The 18,208-nt window shown below is 51.9% G+C and overlaps 1 protein-coding gene across 2 annotated transcripts in view; it reads left to right on the top strand.

Annotated features, from left to right (window-relative positions):
* Positions 1-9,320: 9,320 nt before the first annotated feature.
* Positions 9,321-18,208, top strand: part of MKX (mohawk homeobox) — a 48,554-nt gene continuing 39,666 nt past the window's right edge. Inside the window, exons 1-2 of one of the 2 annotated variants that reach the window (XM_040592550.1) lie at positions 9,321-9,619; positions 11,720-11,879. In XM_040592550.1, coding sequence (XP_040448484.1) covers positions 9,438-9,619; positions 11,720-11,879 — 342 coding nt within the window. In that variant the 5' untranslated portion in view covers positions 9,321-9,437. The remainder of the gene's footprint in view (positions 9,620-11,719; positions 11,880-18,208) is intronic. The other variant, XM_040592549.1, reaches the window with a different exon arrangement.

The raw sequence follows: 18,208 nt of genomic DNA, 5'->3' as shown, positions 1-18,208 counted from the left end.
AATATATATCTAAATTTCTGGGGTTAGTCATGGCTAGATCTCAAAGCAACAAGACAAGTATCCCTGAGGTCACAAGTCAAATAGTTACAATAAAGAAGAAAAGATAATAGTTATATTCAAATAACTTGTAGGAAAAAAGCCTGCAGAGCCAATATTCATTTATCATGCTAAGGTGGATGGCTCCTCATTCTCAGAATAACCCTTATTGCCATTGGGGAAATTCTGAAGCTCATTCATAGGGTGGATATGGGTTATGATCGAACCTAAAATGCTTGAAGACACAGGCAAGTGTCATAGGACTGGTACTGTGTATGTGTGTGGCTCTAATCTGTGTAAAAATCATTTTTGATAAACACCTTCAGGATCCAAAGAAATGAGGGCTCTATGAACTATATGGTTTCTGGTGCCCCTGCCAACTTTGAATAAATATTCTCTGTATGTAGCCAAGGTCTTAGAGAATGATTTCCTGAAAACTACTTACTTTAGAACCAGAAGGAATTAATGAAGATGTGCCAGCTATTTCCTTCACTGGCTTGCATGCCTCTGCCTCACCAATAATAAATAGTAACAGTTTGTACATGAGTTATGCTGCTACACCTCATGTTTTGCACCCTGTAGAACCCATCTATTCTGTACACAAGCAGGAAAGCAGAGAGTATGAGTTTGTTGCCTCTCCTTGGGTATCGACATTTGAGGCTGACAATAGCTATCAAATACAAACTGCGTTTTGAGTCTTTGGCTGTAGCCTCTGCTAAAATAGCATTTGTGTATTTTAAAACTATTTACAGAGATTTAACTTCAGTTCTACTAAAAAGGAGATAATACAGCTATCAGCACTGTTTAAACAGATTAATATGACTGGCTTGCCTTTTTAATCTCTTTGAATAAACAGATTTATTATTATCAGAATTTTTTAAGAAAACTAAATCATTAGAGATTTATGAATTATCAATTATGTAAGAGCTAGGGCAAATAAGGAGATGTTTTTATATGACTGCAAGCAATAAGGAAGGAGATTTTCAAACTCAGGCCAAAAACATTAATCGCAAGTCATCTTTAAAAAAATCTTTCTGCAGCCTTATTTTATCCTCAGATTTTCTCAGGTTTCCTCTGTGGGAAACCAACCCACTACTGGGTGACTCCCAAGCAGAGCCAGAGAGAGTGAGATCCCACGTCTTGGAGGGAGGTATCCCCAGGCAGCTCCGGGTGCTCGACCCCGTACTGTTTTTATAGAAACTGGCATTAACTTTGAGGTTGTCCTTCAAGACACAAAATCCCTTCAATTACATCCGTGTTGCCGAGGCAACATGCTCTGACTCTGCCTGTCCTCTCTGGGACCCAACATCTACCAAAGGAGCTTCTGGACAGAAAACCATCAAAACCCTGACTCAGTTTCACAAGGTTTTATGCCGTGCAAGCAGCCAAGTGACAGGATATTTTGGAGGTTTTTTTTATGCAGTAACTGGAGGGCCATCAAACTGAAGCATGTTATGACTACTTCTCCCTGTTTAAAATCCTAAAAGTCAGCCTGAATCTTGTCTCCTCTCTGTCTTGTCTCCGGAAAATGCCTCAGATTTGGGGTTGAAAGTGAATACTCTCTGGGCTGACGTGTTGGGAGCTGCTACCCCGCACAGAGCTTTGTCAGTACAAAGGAAAGAGGAAACGTTTCTGCTGGTATTATTAACATGTCAGTAGCACTGATAGATTCCAACTGAGATCAAGCCCTCTCGTATTAGCTGTGTGCCAAAAACAGAGTAGGAAGCAGAGAAAGAGGAGGAAGCGTTATTATTGCCGTGTTACAGCTGCAGAAGAGAGGCACGGGGATTGTGAAATCCTCGAGATCACACAAAACTGCGTGTGACTCAAGTGGGGAATAGAGTCAGCCCCTCACAGCTGCCCCTTCTGTCCCCTCAGCCCACGCGCATCTCCCCACCTTGCCGGGTTCATTCACATTTTGGGGTATTTGGGGATGCTGGAGAGTTTGGGCTGGTAAAGTAAGTCCCAGGGGACAGGTCCCAGGGAGATGCCACGTGAAGTGTCCCTGTGAATTACTGCACCGCCTTTGCTCACACACAGAGGCGCATCATCTTTTCTCCCTGCCCAGAAAAGACAGACTTACTTGAGAAAAAACTCCTCATGATTTGAACCATTCTGCAGATAATTATTTAAAAATATGGGTTGACTGCATATCTGTGTATATATATCTGTAACACTGAAGAATATTGATAGTAAAAATACCTGACTTTATGCTTTCCAGTGGAGCTAGATGGGAAAACAGGAATAAATAGCAGGGAATTCAATAACAGAGTGTGCGGTGTTTATTTTTGCACTGGTGGCTGAAGAAAAATGAGAATTAGAATTATTTTTGTTATCAACTGTTTAATATTTATCCTTAACTTTTCAAAGCAGTGATTTCTGCAATATGACCTGCAACCATTAATGTTAAATCCAAACAAATCCACATTCATTTTTCAAATGTAGAGCAGACATCAGCCATGTAAGATACTACATCAAATGGAACTGAATAATTCCCTGGCCAGTAAAGGCACCAAAGATGTGAATTTCCTCAGATAATATTAAATACAGATTTTAAAACTCAGTTAAAATAAACATGGTTATGAAAATAATCAAATACATATAGCAAAATTACTGATTTAAATTATATTGATACATTACACATAATGAAGAAAATCAGCCTATTTTGGGATGTTTCAACTCCTTTTTGTTGAGAAACAAGGGATCACGTGCATATTTAGGACTTGACTCTCTAGCTTGGTATTCCTTGGGGTGAGAATGAGCAGCAGAGGAGGGAGGATGCCCACTGGAGGAACCCACACAGCTTGGCTCCACAGAGAACTGAAGAAACCAGGTGGGCCACAAAAGCCACGAGTGGGGTGTCCTGTGGGGCACACACAGATCCCACCTGGGTCCTAAGAGCACGAAACAGAGAACGGCTCACACACGTGAATGAAGCTCAGTAACAACAAAGCCTGATCTTAAGCCACCAAATCTGTCCCAGAGCAAACTGCAGAACTTCTCCTGCTAGCCACGTTTCCCCCTAATTAACACTGTGTTACATACTGTTGTCACTCCCAGGAAAAGCACACTGTCCCTTTCTGGAGCCCTTTTCCCTTGTGGCTGGTTACAGAGCCCTGACAGAGCCTAATTTAGAGGGCACTGGGAAAACACGGCTCCTGCAAACACCAGGGCCCTCCTTCTCCCTGTATCCACTGCACCCAGCAGCTGAAGCACAGCAGAAACCCTATGGAAGATGCTTTGGATTATACAGCCCAGGGGATGGAAATCTAAAAAAGACAATAAAAAATGGAGGTGGAACAGAGCGGCAAGAAAAAATAAAGCCCCTGAGCACCAGTCAGGAGCTTGTTTTTCTGACTATTTGGTGGTGGTGGTGGGTGTCACAAGGAAGTAAAAAGAATTGATATCTAGTCCTTGGTTGGAGACCTTGCTACATTTTTGTTTCTTAATTCTTAGGATGAAGCACAACAAGAAGATGTAGAACAGAATGGGGTCCTACACTCTCCTAGGTGAAGCAGCAGGTATGGGTTGGGGTTTTTGTTCTGGGGTTTGTCTGGGGCTTTTGCTGCCACTAATCCTACTGCTTTTCCCAGAGTTTGAGGGTGTCACCAGGGAGGCCACATCACAGGGCCTTCTGCTTCTTTAACAGAATCAGGGGACAGCACTGCCTGCCTGCCACAGCTCCCAAAGAGGCACGTGTCTCCTCCCCACGTTTTCTAGCCCAGCTCTCTGCTTTCAGAGTGGCCTCGGTGTCCCCCCACCTGACAGCCATGTGTAAGGCCAGGTTCGAGGCACAGCTTCACAGTTAATCTTTTCCTGAAGCTGAAGTCCTCCGGCCACTTCCCCTTGTCGTGCCATAACTCAGGCTCAGTGATTTCATCGCTGAGCTGAGCTAGAAGCCAGATGACAAAATATTATGTCGTAGAACATGAGTCCACTCTGCAACCCAACCTGCCACAAATAATGTGCAACCCTTGCTGTTTTGTGGAAGACAAGAACTGGACCTTCACACAAGGTCATCTCCCACTTTTGTACAGTCTGGTGCGGTTCTCAGCTTCCTCATCAGGTGAAGTCTGGTCCATCTTTCTGCAGCATTCAGCAGCCTGTAGACAGTGGACCAGGTCCCTTAAGGAACACCTTTTCTGGATGTAAATGGTAAGGATATATCTGAGTTGAGCACTGTTGTAGTGCTGAGTGCTACACTGGAGCTACGGTCTGTAATTTTTTCCTGAAAGTGACTTGAACCTGGAAGTGAAACCAGGGTTTGGTTAATGGTCACATCTGCCAGGCTTCAGGATGTCCTCTTGACAGCCTCCCCATTTCACCTCCTTGCTGTTGTTGCCCTCCTTGCTCCTCACAGTCTTTGGCCCTGTGGTTTAACAGTATTACCTGCCACAGCATCACCAGCCATCACCAGCACCACCAGCCACAGCACCACCAGCCAAGCTGCTTTAGGGATGGTCACACATGATGTTGGTGCGTTTGCTTCCTGCATCCATGTTTCTATTTCAGCCCACCTTCTTAGCAGTTCCTCCAAACCAAATACCCATAGAGAACAGAATTAAACACACATTTTGTCTTTCAGGTGCTCCTTCACTGCTATTGAGAAACCTTGCAAGGCTCATTTCTCCACAGCACGCAAAAAGGCCTGTAATTAGGTAGCAACTTCAGAGCCTATCTTTGCTTTCTAGTAGACCAGCATAATTTTCTCCCCCCTTAGATGTCATATGCCCAGTATGATGACCCCACTGCTCCCAAGGAAGGAGCACTGAGCCCCGTTTGCTCTAAGCTATTCTAGGCATCGGTCCTGTGATATGTTCAAGGGTGACAGGTCTTCCTTCCTTAGGATTATATTCAACAAAACTCCATGTTAAGAGATCTAACTTCTCCACTGCTCCATTTCACCCCAGTGCTTTGCGGGTTGCCAGACTGAGCAGGAAGAACCCCTGCTAAGCTGCAGCTCCGCCAGCTCTGGCTGCCCACAGAAGCAAAGCAAACCCCCTGAGGCACCATTGGAGCCGACTTCCTTAGGCAGGTTCATCCGTACCTACGTGTGCCTCAGGACTTCGCTCACTGCTGACCCAGCTGCTGCCATGAATGGCAACAGGTCCCTGCAGCTGCTCTCCCAGCAAGGGTGGCTATTTTGCAGTGTAGATAACACCTCATTTTGCATAATCCTAAACAATTTCTCACCTACCCAACTTCTCAGGCCCTCTGACATACATGGCCATAGTTATTTAGCAGCCTAGCATTCCATAGAGCAGAGTGTACCAGGGACGTGAGGAAATTCTTTGAATTTCAAACATATATGTTTACTGTGAAGGAATCCACAGCTGGAGCGAGGAGCTGTGAGAATGCAATGCCAAGGAAATGTTTGCTGAAAGCATTTAAAAAATAACCAGAGTGCAAAATAAGGCACAAAAGCAACATTTTGCTGGGAGTGCAAACCAGAATTAAGGACTGTATTTAGGAGCATAGTTAGAACTCTACCAGAGCGGTTTTGGATTGCCCCCTGCTCTTGGGTGGAGAAGGGGGAGCAGGTAGCGCCGCGCTCCAGCCTGCCCTGGCAGTGCCAGCCGGGCTGTGCGCGATGGCCGCCCACCTCAGGCAGCGCTGGGGCTGTGGCCTCTCCGCTGGCTGGAGCAGGGCGGCACTGGGGAGCTCCATTGCTTGCAACCTTGGGAGCAAATTCTCCTCTCAGCCTGACAGCACGGTTGATTTTTTCCTGGCTCCTCCAGTGAGACAGATTAGGCCCCAGAGCACCACTTTTAGGCTCTTTCTGCACGATATCCCTTGGAAAGGTGCCTTGTTGCTGCTTACTGGCATGCCAGACCGGCCTACTGGCTGGCTGAGGCTGGGCACGTGGGCATGGACTGGCAGAGGTGCTGCGAAGACTGGCAAGGAGCTTCTTGCAGCTCCAGACCGGCAGGTGCCCAAACTGCCCCTGCACCCTGGGCCTCCCGCCCCACTGCGGGATGCATGGGAGCCCTGGGGCTCCGTCAGTCAGTGCTGCACCGTCCTCAGGGGAGCCGGCAGCAGGCCGCAGTATGCGGCCAGCAGCTATTGACTTATTTTTCCGTGCATGGCCGGGTAAGTAACCTTAATTAAAAACATGAAGCCCACAGTTTGTATCATATTCACGATGTTAAACAAGCTCTGGAAATAGAAACCCTGTTTTCATTTAAGCTTTTCAACTGTGATCTAAGTAATAAAATATGGAGGGGGCGGGTGTGTGTGAGATTTACATGTGATGATTTCGGAGATCTCGCTGCTTTAGAAGCTTGTAAGGCGCCATGGTGCCAACTGCTCCTGCCGCTGCCTTGCCGCGCTTGGCAGCGCCTGCCCGCACAGACTTTTGGTTTTTTCCAGAGCTGCTTTCCAAATGCTGATTTCTGCCCTCAGCTCTTGTTGCTGTGATTTATTCTGGGTGTGGGTGTGGGATCTGCCAGGCCGTCAGCAACCTGCTGCCCTGGGTGCCCATGCCTTGCCCGGCGCTGGCCAGGCGGGCATGCAGGGCAGCGTGCACCCCCACCACTCCTGGGGACCACGGATGTCCTTAAGGACAGCCACATCCCCTGCAAGTGCAGACAATGATCCCCTGAGCTCCAGCAGCACCATCATCAGAAGACACGGGAGAGGATTACCTTTGCCTTCCCAGGTTCCTCCTGAGCCACCCACAAGGCAGAGAATGAGCATCCATCCCACCACTGCGGGCAGGCAGGCAGGAAGAGAGTCTTTCCAAGGGCACCTGCTCTGTACCCTGCCGGTGCATGGGCTGACCCTGCTCCAGAGTCTGCCTCAACCTGCAGGCCCCACGGAAACCTGCCATGCCTCATCTGTGACTCCCCTCGGGAGCTGGGAGCCTGAGCCTGTGCCAGCCCAGCCAGAGGGGTTCGCCCCTGCTGTGCCAGAGGGGCTGGGAGTGGCAGATGGGGGGGGGGGGGGATGACGACGGACGACGACAACAGGGCAAATACTTGTCTAAAGCTGCAAATGGTTGAGATCACCTCTCCATTTATCTGGAGTGAGCGAGAGCCCTCAGGAGCTTGATTGTGATCAAGCCTGTCACTTTCTCAGTCTACTTTTGCTGTGATATAATTATAACACCACATCCCAGGTCATAAACCGTTCCACTGGGCATGGCAATGGTTGGAGCTGCGTGTTTTGCAGCAAGCCCCTAATAAGCACGTTAGCACAGACTGGCAGGAGGCATTTGTCCCACGGTGTCCCTATGAGCCATGCAGAAGTGCTCCGGCGGTCATTTACACCCCTTTCTATCCTTTGTTTTCTCAGCCAGAGACTGGCAGCAAGTTATTTGGGGGGGGATTTGCCCACCCTAGTGACAGCGGTTTTTCTCCCTGACAGGGTGCCTTCAGCACATTGCCCTTCCCCACCCTCCCTTCTGGTTCCCTTCAGCAAGCGGAGAAATCATACCCATAAGGGTGGGTGGTCCTTGACGCCAGGGTGCACTTCTTCCACGGGCCCCCTTCCCGGCCATGTGTGGCTGTGTGACGTCGCAAAGAGCGGCCATGACGTCACGGAGGGGTGCAGGGAGGGGGCTAGGTCGCAGAGAGCACCCCATGGCGGGTCAGAAACGGTCTGGCAGAGCCCGGGAGGGGGGACGCGGCGGGCGGGCGGGGGTGCCCGGGGGCAGGAGCCGCCCCGCCGCAGACGGGAGCGAGCGCGCCCGCAGCAGGTACCTGCCCCCGCCGCTGCCCCGGGGCCAGGAAGGCGGCAGCCCCCAGCCCGTCTGTCCCCGCCGCTCCGGCGCCCAGGTCCGCGGAGAACCGCGTACTGCCTTCGCGGGGGCCTCCGCGGCCCCGCAGGACGGGAAGGGACGAGGCCAGGATGATGGAGAGGGGACGGGATAAAGCCCGCAGCGGCTATGCAGGCTCGGGTCCTTTGGGGTCAGGCTTGCGGGGACAAGGACGGGGACAAGCAGCCCACGGGAAAGCGAGGTGCCCTCGAGGGCGTGGGGGAGCGCTCACGGGGGTCCGCGCCGCGCACGTCCCGCCGGGCCCGCGGGCGCAGACGGCTGCTCCCCGCTCACCCGCGGCGGTCAAGTAACGTCTGAATTACATCCTTGTAAATATTGACTGTGGCCATCTTCTTCGTTTCTGCGCACAGTAACCGAAATGTTAAGCCCGGCGCTGCCGGGACTGGGCTGCTGCGCCGCAGGGCGGCGGGTGATGCAGGGCCGGGGGAGCCGGGGGGGCCAGGGCACATCCGTGGGAGCGGGCCGGGGGCGCCCGCAGACCTCGCCGGCGGCGGAGCACCGTGTGTCCGCAGGAGCGAGGATGCTAAAGCGAGCAGGCTGCCTCCGGCTCTGACTGCGGTCTAATTTATAATCCTTGTAAGGGGAGGCGAACGGGGGGACGGACGGGACACGGACACGGGACGACGACCCACAAGGGGAGACGGAGAAGAGTTGGGGGAGATGTTGCCCGGTCCAGCTTCATTAAACGCCAGCATTAATGAGCGGCTGAGGGCTGCGGCTGCCAGCACCGCCGCCGCCGCGCCGGCTGTGCCCCTCGCCCGTCCCGCGCCCCTGACGGGGGTCGCTGCCGCAGGCAGCCCAACCCCAGCCGGTGCCCTCAGCTGCCTTTCCCGGGGGACCCCCCCATGCACACCGGGGACTGCCCAGCCGTGCACTGCCTCCCCCTCGGCTGCCCCTCGCCGGGCTCCTACCGCCCCTCCACGCACCGCCCCCCGATGCCGCGCTGCCCGGGCGGGGCCCGTGCCCTTGAAGGGGCTGCTGGGGTCCCCTCGCCGGCGGTGCCCCCCCCCCCCCCCCGGGGGGATGGGGAGCGGCGGCCCCGACAGTGTGAGTGGCTGCGCGGCGGCAGTGCCTCCGGGCGCCGGCTTTGCGCATTTGGTGGTCGTTAAAAACAATTTGTTTCCCTCCCCGTTTGGGGAGGGGGAAGGGGAAAATCATTCCGGGGGGAGGGGAGGGGAAGGGAAGGGAAAAGGGAAAAAAAAGGAGAGAGAGAGAGCGCAAGCGAGAGAGAAACACCAAACCAACCGAAAACCCGCGCTCCGAACTATTGCGACACGGTGCGAGCAGCGCGGCGGAGGCTGGCGGCGAGGTGCGAGTGGGAGCGGGCCGGGCCGTGGGAGCGGGCCGGGCCGAGGGGGGCCGCGGGAGCGGGCTGGGGGGGGGGGGGGGGGGGCGTGGGACCGGGCCGAGCCGTGGGAGGGGCGGGCAGCCCCCCACCCCCCCCGGTGGGTGGGCAGGCGGCGCCCGGTGCCTCCGCGCTTCCCCCCCCCGCCGGTCGCGCCGGGCGGGTCTCGGCGGTTCGGCGCGGCTGCCCGGTGACCGCTGCCGCCTCCCCGCAGCGCAGAGCGAGCCCCCGCACCTCGGAGCCGGCGGCCAGCCCGACGGCGGCCCCCAGCCCCCCACCATGAACACCATCGTCTTCAGCAAGCTCAGCGGCCAGGTGCTTTTCGAGGAGGACGCCAAGGAGCGGGAGCGGAGCGGCCGGCCCTACGTGGGGGTGGTGGAGGGACCGCACCACGCCGAGGTGCTGCTCCCCGACAGCCCGTCCATCAAGGAGAGCCTCAGCCTGCGCAACCGGCGGACGGGGTATGCCGTGCGCTCGTCTCCGCGCCGCGCACCGGCTCCGCGGGGCGGCCCTGCATGCCACTGCCGGCGCTCCCGGCAGCCGCGTAGCCGGTTTGGGGTTGAGAGACGGGTTTCTAGATGGGTCCTCCCCCACACCCCGGGTCCGTACTCTCTGGGACTCTTACTCCGCAGCCACGGTGGGAAATTCCGGTAATAGGTGATGCAGAGGCGTCCGATTGGGCTGGAATGTGCCAGACAAGAGCGCTCCTGTCCGGCGGTGTTTGACCTCCCCCTCTCTGCCTCGAAACACAAACAAACCGGGGAAACCGGGGCTCGTCCGGTTTGGTCGGGCGCTTCATGTAATTAAAGCCCCCAAGACGGAGGCGCGAGGCGGAACGCGTGAAACCGCGGGTCGGAGCGGCGGCGGGGCCGGGGCAGCCGGTTCGCGGCCGGGGCTGAGGCGGGCGGGCGCAGCGGGTCCCCCAGCAGTTGCCCCGCCGGCTCGGCCGGCTCGCAGCGCGGTGGGCGAGCGGCCGGGAAGACGCTGCGCTGTCGGTGCATTCCCTGGGATGGGAGTTAGAGCGGACTAGCGCGGTGCCAGGCGAGGGCCGGGCAGGGTGTTGTTAGCGTCGGTTTTGCTAAAAAGGCAGCTGAGGCAGAACCGTCTGCGTCTGATTTTTTGTGTGTGCTGGAACAGGTGAAGTAGGAGGCGGTGAGAGGACGTGTCAGCTCCGGCGCGGTGTCAGCTCGAACGGCTGAACTGGCGAGCGCGGGCCAGACATTTCGGGTCAGCTTTACAAAGCAAAGGCTAAGGAGCACGGTCAGGAGGCACCGAAACCGAGGAGTCCCGAGGAGCTGTTTTTACTGCCGAATTTCCACCTTAACGATTGCATCAGCTCGTACTTTTAACGGCGGTGCTGGTTGGTAGGACGCAGGTTTATGTTTCATCGAAATGCTATCAGCAGCCGACCGCGGCGGAGCTGGGTTGCCGAGGGAGCCTTGGACGAGGCAGCGGCCGCGGTCGCTCGGCCCGGCCCGGCGCGGCCCGGCATGGCTTGGCGCGGCCGGCAGGGCACGGCGCGGCTCGGCTCTTCTCGGCCCGGCGCGGGCCCGCACGGCCCGGCGCGGCTCGGCCTGGCCCGGCACGGCACGGCCCGTCTCGGCACGGCGCCGTGGCGCCCCCTGCCGCCGCCGCCCGGAGCCTCCGCGCCGCGCTGCCCGCCCGGCGGGTTTTCCTCCTGGTTCCTCCGGCTTCGTTCACTCGCTTTCTGTTCCGGACCGTTTTTCACAAAGAAACACCGTTTTCTTTTCCTGTTTTTTTTAGCGGGCCCCGAGCTTCACTGCCCCCGTTAACCTCTTTTCCCCGGCGGGCGTGTGGGGCTTTGGGCGCTGCTCGGCGCGGCTGCCGGCGGCGCTGGGGAGCGGGCACGCCGCCGCTGCTGGGAGCGCTCCTCGCCGCCGGCTCCTCGCTGGGAAATGAGCCGGGAGGTGCCCGATGCCGCGGGTACCGCTCAGCGTAACTGGCAAATAAATTCGGCCGCGGGGCCGGGGCAGCCCGCAGCCGTAGCTCTCTGCTCCCGGCTGCGCCCGGTGCGCGGCGGGGCCGTGCGAGGCGGGCCCTGGCCCCCCGGGAAGCCCCTCTGTAAGCAGAGCGAGCACACGCCCGGCAGATGCCGAGCACCGAACGCATCGGGATACTCAGACCCCGCACCGGCGGAGCCCTTGCCCTGCTGAAACCCCCGCGGTGGATCCGGCCGGGCCGGCGCCGGGTCCTCTCCCCCAGCCCCTCCACCGGCGGTGCGGGCCAGCCGCGGGCAGCGCCTTCTCCCGAGCAGCCGGCCTGGGGCGGGGGTGGCGGCCGTGGGGAGTCCCCGAGCACCCCGCGAGGATGGGGGTCGGCTCCCCCCGCGCAGGGCCAGACCCGGGCAGGGGGCACCCCGGGGCTGGGGCACCCCCCGAGCAGGGTCCCCCCCCGGGCAGGGCACGCATCCCTGCCCGCCTCCTGCACCCGCAGCGGCGGCCCCTCAGGGGAGCTCGGCGCCGTGCCCGGGGACGGAGGGGGACACCGGGGAGGTGCCCACCGCCCCGGCCGCGGCTCTCAGCGCCCCTTCTCCGCGGCAGGGCGCGGCAGAGCGGCGGGAAGGTGCGGCACAAGCGGCAGGCGCTGCAGGACATGGCGCGGCCGCTCAAGCAGTGGCTCTACAAGCACCGCGACAACCCCTACCCTACCAAGACCGAGAAGATTCTGCTGGCCCTCGGCTCCCAGATGACCCTGGTGCAGGTAAGGGAACCCCCAACCCCACCTCCGGCGGCTGCTCTCGGGCGTTTAGTGGACGGGAGGGACAGGGGCAGCATCAGCCGAAGCCCCTCTGTGAGCTGAGCAAGAGGCAGCGCTGGGGGTCGGCGGAGGCATCGGTGCATCCCGCAGGGTCCTGTGCGCATCCTTCGCTCTGCCCTCCCCGGGGCTCCCCCTTCAGCAGGGCTGTGTCCCCCAAACAGGAATTCCTACATCTGGGCTATCCTGGCTGGGGAAGCGCTAAAGGCAATCGGCAAAAGTGTGTGCTTTCCCTCCTAGGAAAAGATGTCCTCATTCTTTAATCTTGCTCGTAAATACAGTGGAAAGATTTTTGCGTAGTCTTTAAAAATCTTCAGGTAAAAAAAAAAAAAATCAGTCATGGGAGATTTCAGCACAGAATAGGAATTGTTGAGGAAGTTGTAGGGAGCTACTCTTTTCCTTTTTGAAAATGGGATAGAATGGAAACGGTGACATTGTTTTGATGATAATCATCACCTGTTGCACAGACGTTCGTGTTGTGATGCCCACTGTGTGCTGTGGCTCAACGTGCAGTGACTGTGCTTCACCATCTTGCAGAAATTATCATTATAGTGTAATTAGACATGGGGAGTAGTTGTTTTGCTCTCAGGTATAACTGCCCTGAAATGACTGGCAGTTGCGTTGCAGTAAGAGGCATAAAGCTGGCTGCAAATGTTTATAAATCTTACTTCTTTGTTCTCTTTGCCATCTGGCACTCTACTGAAATACGTGGTTAAATGCTATCGGTTGCTGAGTGATGCTATCTCAGGTCTGGATGCTGCAAAGATTTATGCATTGTGAATAATCTAATTTCCTTACTGCAAGCTACTGCTAGGTGCATAAAATGAAACACATGTGTTTGCAGGATTGAGTCCTCAGTGCTCTGCCTAACACATTATGTGTCACTTTGCAAAGGACGTGAAGATATCAAAATAACATGAAGTACTAGGAAAAGAAGGTGGTAATTCAGCATTATTATTTTGAGTGCTCCTTCAAAAAAGCCTCTGCTATAAACTTTGATCCTAGTAATGGAAAAATGGGAAACTTTTACACTTTAGTACCTCTCTGTGAAACTATTGCGCTAGAAAAAACACTACAACTTTGACAAAAATAATATTAATGTCTCAGAAAATGCCAGTTGTAACTGGAAGATATAGTTAAAACAACTTCTCTTGCTTTTAAAAAATATACATGAAAGGTTTGCTCAGACTTTTAAAAATATGATTGCATAAGCACTATCCATTCAATGCCACAATTTGATAGTAGTTTATTAGGCTGTGGCTTTTAGAATATTCCTGTATTTTTACATGAGATTTAAAACATACATCCAGAATATATTTTGGGATACTTTCACATTAATGAAGTCTTGAGGACTTGTCCTGTTCTTTTATAATTGCCTCAGAACGAACAGACAAGGGGAAAAAACTGGTGGATTTTTGCAGTATTTCTCTCGTGGCAGCTTTGATAAATCCTGTTGGGATATGCTGCGCTACCCTCTATAAAAGCGCCAAGTGAGACATGGCCAGTGCTCCAGAGAGTTTTACAGTCTACTTAAGGTGTAGAATAAAATTTAAAAGAATCATGCAGGGCTACATTTATCTCTGTTAGACCCCCACGACTCCAGTAGCTTTATGCTGAAGAGGTATTTGACCAGCCTTATTTCTGTGAACTATAATATTTGAAAGAGCTGTGCAAACCAGCACATCTATCTTCATCTACAGAAGCACACCATCAAAAAGAAACCCCAGATGTTTCTTCCATCATTTGAGTGCAATGCTGTTTTAATCCAGGAATATGATAGCATCTTTACGAGAGGTAAATACATAATGTCTGGCACCAGCAGTAATTCCTGAGCCTGGAAGAACAAAACAACACACACCCCACATCTACTTTTTGGATGCCCAGAAAGAACAAGACTGTAATCCAGATCAAATGAGAGTGAGAGAGAAAGCGCCAGGCTGTGATCTCAGTCACACTGGGTACATCTGAAATAGCTTCCCCAAAGGCTGAGTGGTGTAACCAAGAACAGGCTCAGGACTGGGCTGTGGTATCTGTTGGAAAGCTTTGCTTCTGTCCCAGGAGGGGCACTTTGCAAAAGCATCAGCCAGGGTCCCCTGTGACTGCTTTTCTAATCTAGTAACACCAGACATTGTTGGAGAACCAGGAATCAGTGTATGATGTTTTCTCCGGGTTACACGCCTTCATGTTCACTGACCTGTCTCATATTTCCGACTCTTCTTCCATTTCTCAGTGCTGTCCCATGGCGTTTGCTCTTGGCGGGAATGTGCACTTGCCCCCACAGCTTTCCACTCCTGTGGAGGCTGTTGTCTGCTGACAGCTGTTACCTCTTCTCAGCATCCCTCGTGTGCTGACGCCTTGTTGTTGGAAGCCCTAGGGAAGGCAAAAGATACTGTTGAAAATCCCTTTGAGTTTCTGCCAAAATGCTGTTTAGGGAATGAATGGTTGGGGTTGTTTTTTTTTTTCACCTGACTGCTGACCTTGAAAAAGGTCTTCAGCAGCTGCCTGGAAGATGATGTTGGTCACAGTAATATTGATAATATAGCTGTAACTCTTCTCCACGTGCTTTTTTTTTTTTTGTCTATTGAACCTTATTCCAGCACGTACCATCTGTCCAAGGGAGCTTTTGCAGGACTGTGGCATAGATAAAACCAACCCTTCTATGAGGCAGGGAGGTGAGCCCTATTTTCTGCTGTTATTACTAGGACAGTATCTGCATGTCAGATTCTCCACAACTTTTTTTTATTAGTTTTGTTATCACCCAGTTGGCTGATTTTAAATGAATTTATTCTACCTCACTGATACTTTGGCTTCACCCCCTGTTCCTGGGTGCAGTGGGATGGCAAATCGGCAGTTCCAGCTGCACGTCCAGCAGCACTGCAGAAGGAAAGTCAAACCCTTTCAGGGAGGCAGGATTTCTCAGGAGTCATAAATCATCATGCTTCTTAATAAGTAGTAGCAAAACCTGGGGCAAATTCTGGGCTGACTTATTCCTGAGCAGGCCAACAAGGTCTTCGGGAGTCATCAAAGCAAATGTTATTGCAGCTTTCAGTCCAACAGTCCAAAGTTTCTTCCCCAACTGCCAAAGCAGGAAACCAAAAAAGCAATATAGTTTGAAAAGGCATTTTATGTTTTACTCCAATTAGATTCCAATTCAGAATCCAATAATTTGTCCTATTAATATGCTATTAATATGCTACATTTTCATTTGTATTATTACCACAGTGCTTGATTTATTTTATTTTAAATTTTGGTTAAGATGTTCCTGTGAAATAAAAAAGAAAAATGGTTGTATATTCCTTCCAGAAAGAAATATGAATGGCCATATTGTTGAAGAGAAGTTTTTTGCTATACTAGGATTAATATATTGGTCATGTGCTGCTATGGATTTAATAGCATTCAGATTCATAAAGGCATATCTGGATTACTGGAGGAGGAGAACCGATTGATTTTGGTTCCTTTTCTGAAATTTTGACCACTCTTAAGCAGTGAAGCAGAACAAATTACAATAAGATTGAAGAATCTCTTCAGAAGTAAAGCCAGAGGCACAATATTTCACGATGCCGATATAAGTACTTGATGCTCTTTGGGAATGGTTGAGCTGCTGAAAAATACGAATGCTGGAGAGCACATCCATTATTGTTCTCTTTGGGTTTTGTCTTTTTACTTCTTGAAGAGCTACATGATTGTTACTTTACAAGAATAATGAGTTTCATCATGTGTTTTTTCAAGATACTTAGTTCTTTGGGGAGTTTCTGAGAAAAAAAATTTCCCACTGGCTTGTATGTAAATCATTGTTTGTGTTTTTTTTCATTGTTTTTGGAGGTCACAGTAGGGTAACTTGGGACCGTGATAAAGGATGGATGGCTTTTGGCAGCTTTCGTTGTTTCTTTTTGTAATAGCTTAAGTGTGGTGGAAACTGGCACTTGTAGTGCATGGGACACAGCAGTAGGCATGCAACTTTTTAAACACCACATGGATACACAAGGTAACATTTGGGGCTGGTTGAAATTGGTGATGAAAGCGTCCTTGGCTTTAAAGGAGCTAGGAATAGCTTGTAATAACCCAGGTTGTGGCTGGAGTTCAGGGTGAACGTGCTGTCTGGTACAGCCTGTGGCCATGCAGCCTCTTCCAGTCCACACACCTGGAGGTTGTCCAAGACTGAAGAGTGGGAGAGATGTTGAATCTCTTGATGTCTTAGAGATCAGGTTTTTCCAGCACCATACACCAGTGGCCAAGAGCAGGAAAGCACCCAGAGATACCACACCATAGATCTAGCCTAAAAATCTCTGAAGTGAATTTGTCTAACTTCTCTTCATCTTTAATGGGCCTGGTTGTAATTGCATTTGGGTAGGAGTTTCTGGAGTGAGTTGCTGCTTTGTGCTTTAGCAGGGAGCTTACGTTGTAAATGCTGACTTCAGGTTCTTTCATAATCATAGAATCATAGAATTGTTTAGGTTGGAAGAGACCTGTAAGATCACCAAGTCCAACTGTTAATCTATCACTGCCAAGTTTATGGCTTCACCAGCTTTGTTGCCCTTCTCTGGACACGCTCCACATATGTGTCTGTCTCCTAGTCAGGGCCCCAGAACTGAACACAGGATCGAGGGGCGGCCTCACCAGTGCCGAGTACAAGGGGACGATCGCTGCCCTTGTCCTGCTGGCCACGCTGTTTCAGATACAGGCCAGGATGCTCTTGGCCACCTTGGCCACCTGGGCACACTGCTGGCTCGTGTTCAGCCGGCCATCAGCCAGCACCCCCAGGGCCTTTTCTGCCCGGCAGCTTTCCAGCCGCTCTGCCCCAGCCAGTAGAACGCTGCTGGGGGTTGTGCATGGGGCTTTTTTGACCCAAATGCAGGACGCGGTACTTCTTCTTGAATCTCGTACAGTTGGCCTTGGCCTATCAGTCAGGCCTGCCCAGAGCCCCCTGCAGAGCTTGCCTGCCCTCCAGCAGATCAACATTTCCCCCAGCTTGTTATCCTCTGCAAACTGACTGAAGGTGCACTTGATCTCCTTGTCCAGATCATTAATAAAGGTATCAAACAGAACTGGCCCCAGTACTGAGCCCTGGGGAACACCATTTCTGACTGGCCAGCAACTGGATTTGACTCCATTTTTTGGGCCAGGCTGTCCAGCCAATTTTTTACCCAGTGAACAGCATGCCCGTCCAAGCCATAAGCAGCCACTATCTCTAGGAGGATGCTGTGGGAAATGATTTAAAAGGCTTTACTGAACTCCAGGTAGACAACATCCACAGCTTTTCCCTTATCCACTAAGGAGGTCACCTTGTCATAGAAGGAGACTAAGTTAGTCAAACATGACCTGCCTTTCATAAACCCACACTGGCTGGGTGTCCTGTACATGCCACATGATGGCACTCAAGATGATGTGTTCCATAAAGAGCACGAAGACAGGGCGCAATACATTTATCTCATTATGAGATAATGATCAAATACTACTGTTTCCTCTTCTCATAGCAGAAGACTTAAAATATGACTCATCTTTTCGTATTGATATGCAGAAAGCAAAGCACTGGCATGGGAAGAATGAGCCCAAAATAAACCAAGAGTACCATGCAAAAATCACTCCTGCTAAATTTAATTGCTTTTATGTATGAGTCACACTTATACTACCCTATCTTTCTTTTCTGTACATGGCACTTCACTGATGAAATATTTCAATATGTAATGAAATGGAGCATAATGAAGTCTTTCTCGTGAGAGGTTAGAAAGCTGTCAGTTTTGTAAGACACTGCAGTAACTGCTATACTGTTCAGTGGGACCCTGGACTCATCCATCTCTATCATTGCACAGTTGATTTCAGAGTTACACTAAATCATGCAGCAGCCAGGTGACTGCTGCTTCAGCTGAGCCGTCTGCAGTGCATTTGTTAATGGCATTAGAGAGTGGATGGATTCCAGCCCACCCTTTCTGGTTTACTGTAATGATTGCTCTGTCAATATGACGAATATAAACAAGTAGCCTTGGAAGAGAATGAAAACTACTCACTCTTTTCTGCCAGCTACAGTTTTGGTCTTCTAACCTGTCATAGTAAACGACATGGTTTTTAAAGTTACGTGTTTGGCGCCTGAGCGCTGATCCAGGGCTCACTGTATTTTCGGTGGAACCCTGTTTCATGTAAATGTGATTTTAAGTAAAATCAAAGTGACAGGCTTAAGGTGCTACTGCTAGGTTCTGAGTGGAATTCTGAACTGAAGTTTTGTTTTTCATTTAAGCAAATAGGGTTTATTTTTCTCATAATCGCCCTAGAAGAGACTA

This window comes from Falco naumanni, chromosome 4 (genome assembly GCF_017639655.2).
Source record: "Falco naumanni isolate bFalNau1 chromosome 4, bFalNau1.pat, whole genome shotgun sequence".
Classification (NCBI taxonomy): Eukaryota; Metazoa; Chordata; class Aves; order Falconiformes; family Falconidae; genus Falco; species Falco naumanni.
The sequence above is the reverse complement of the archived record's forward strand: the minus strand, read 5'-3'. Positions and strand labels throughout refer to the sequence as shown.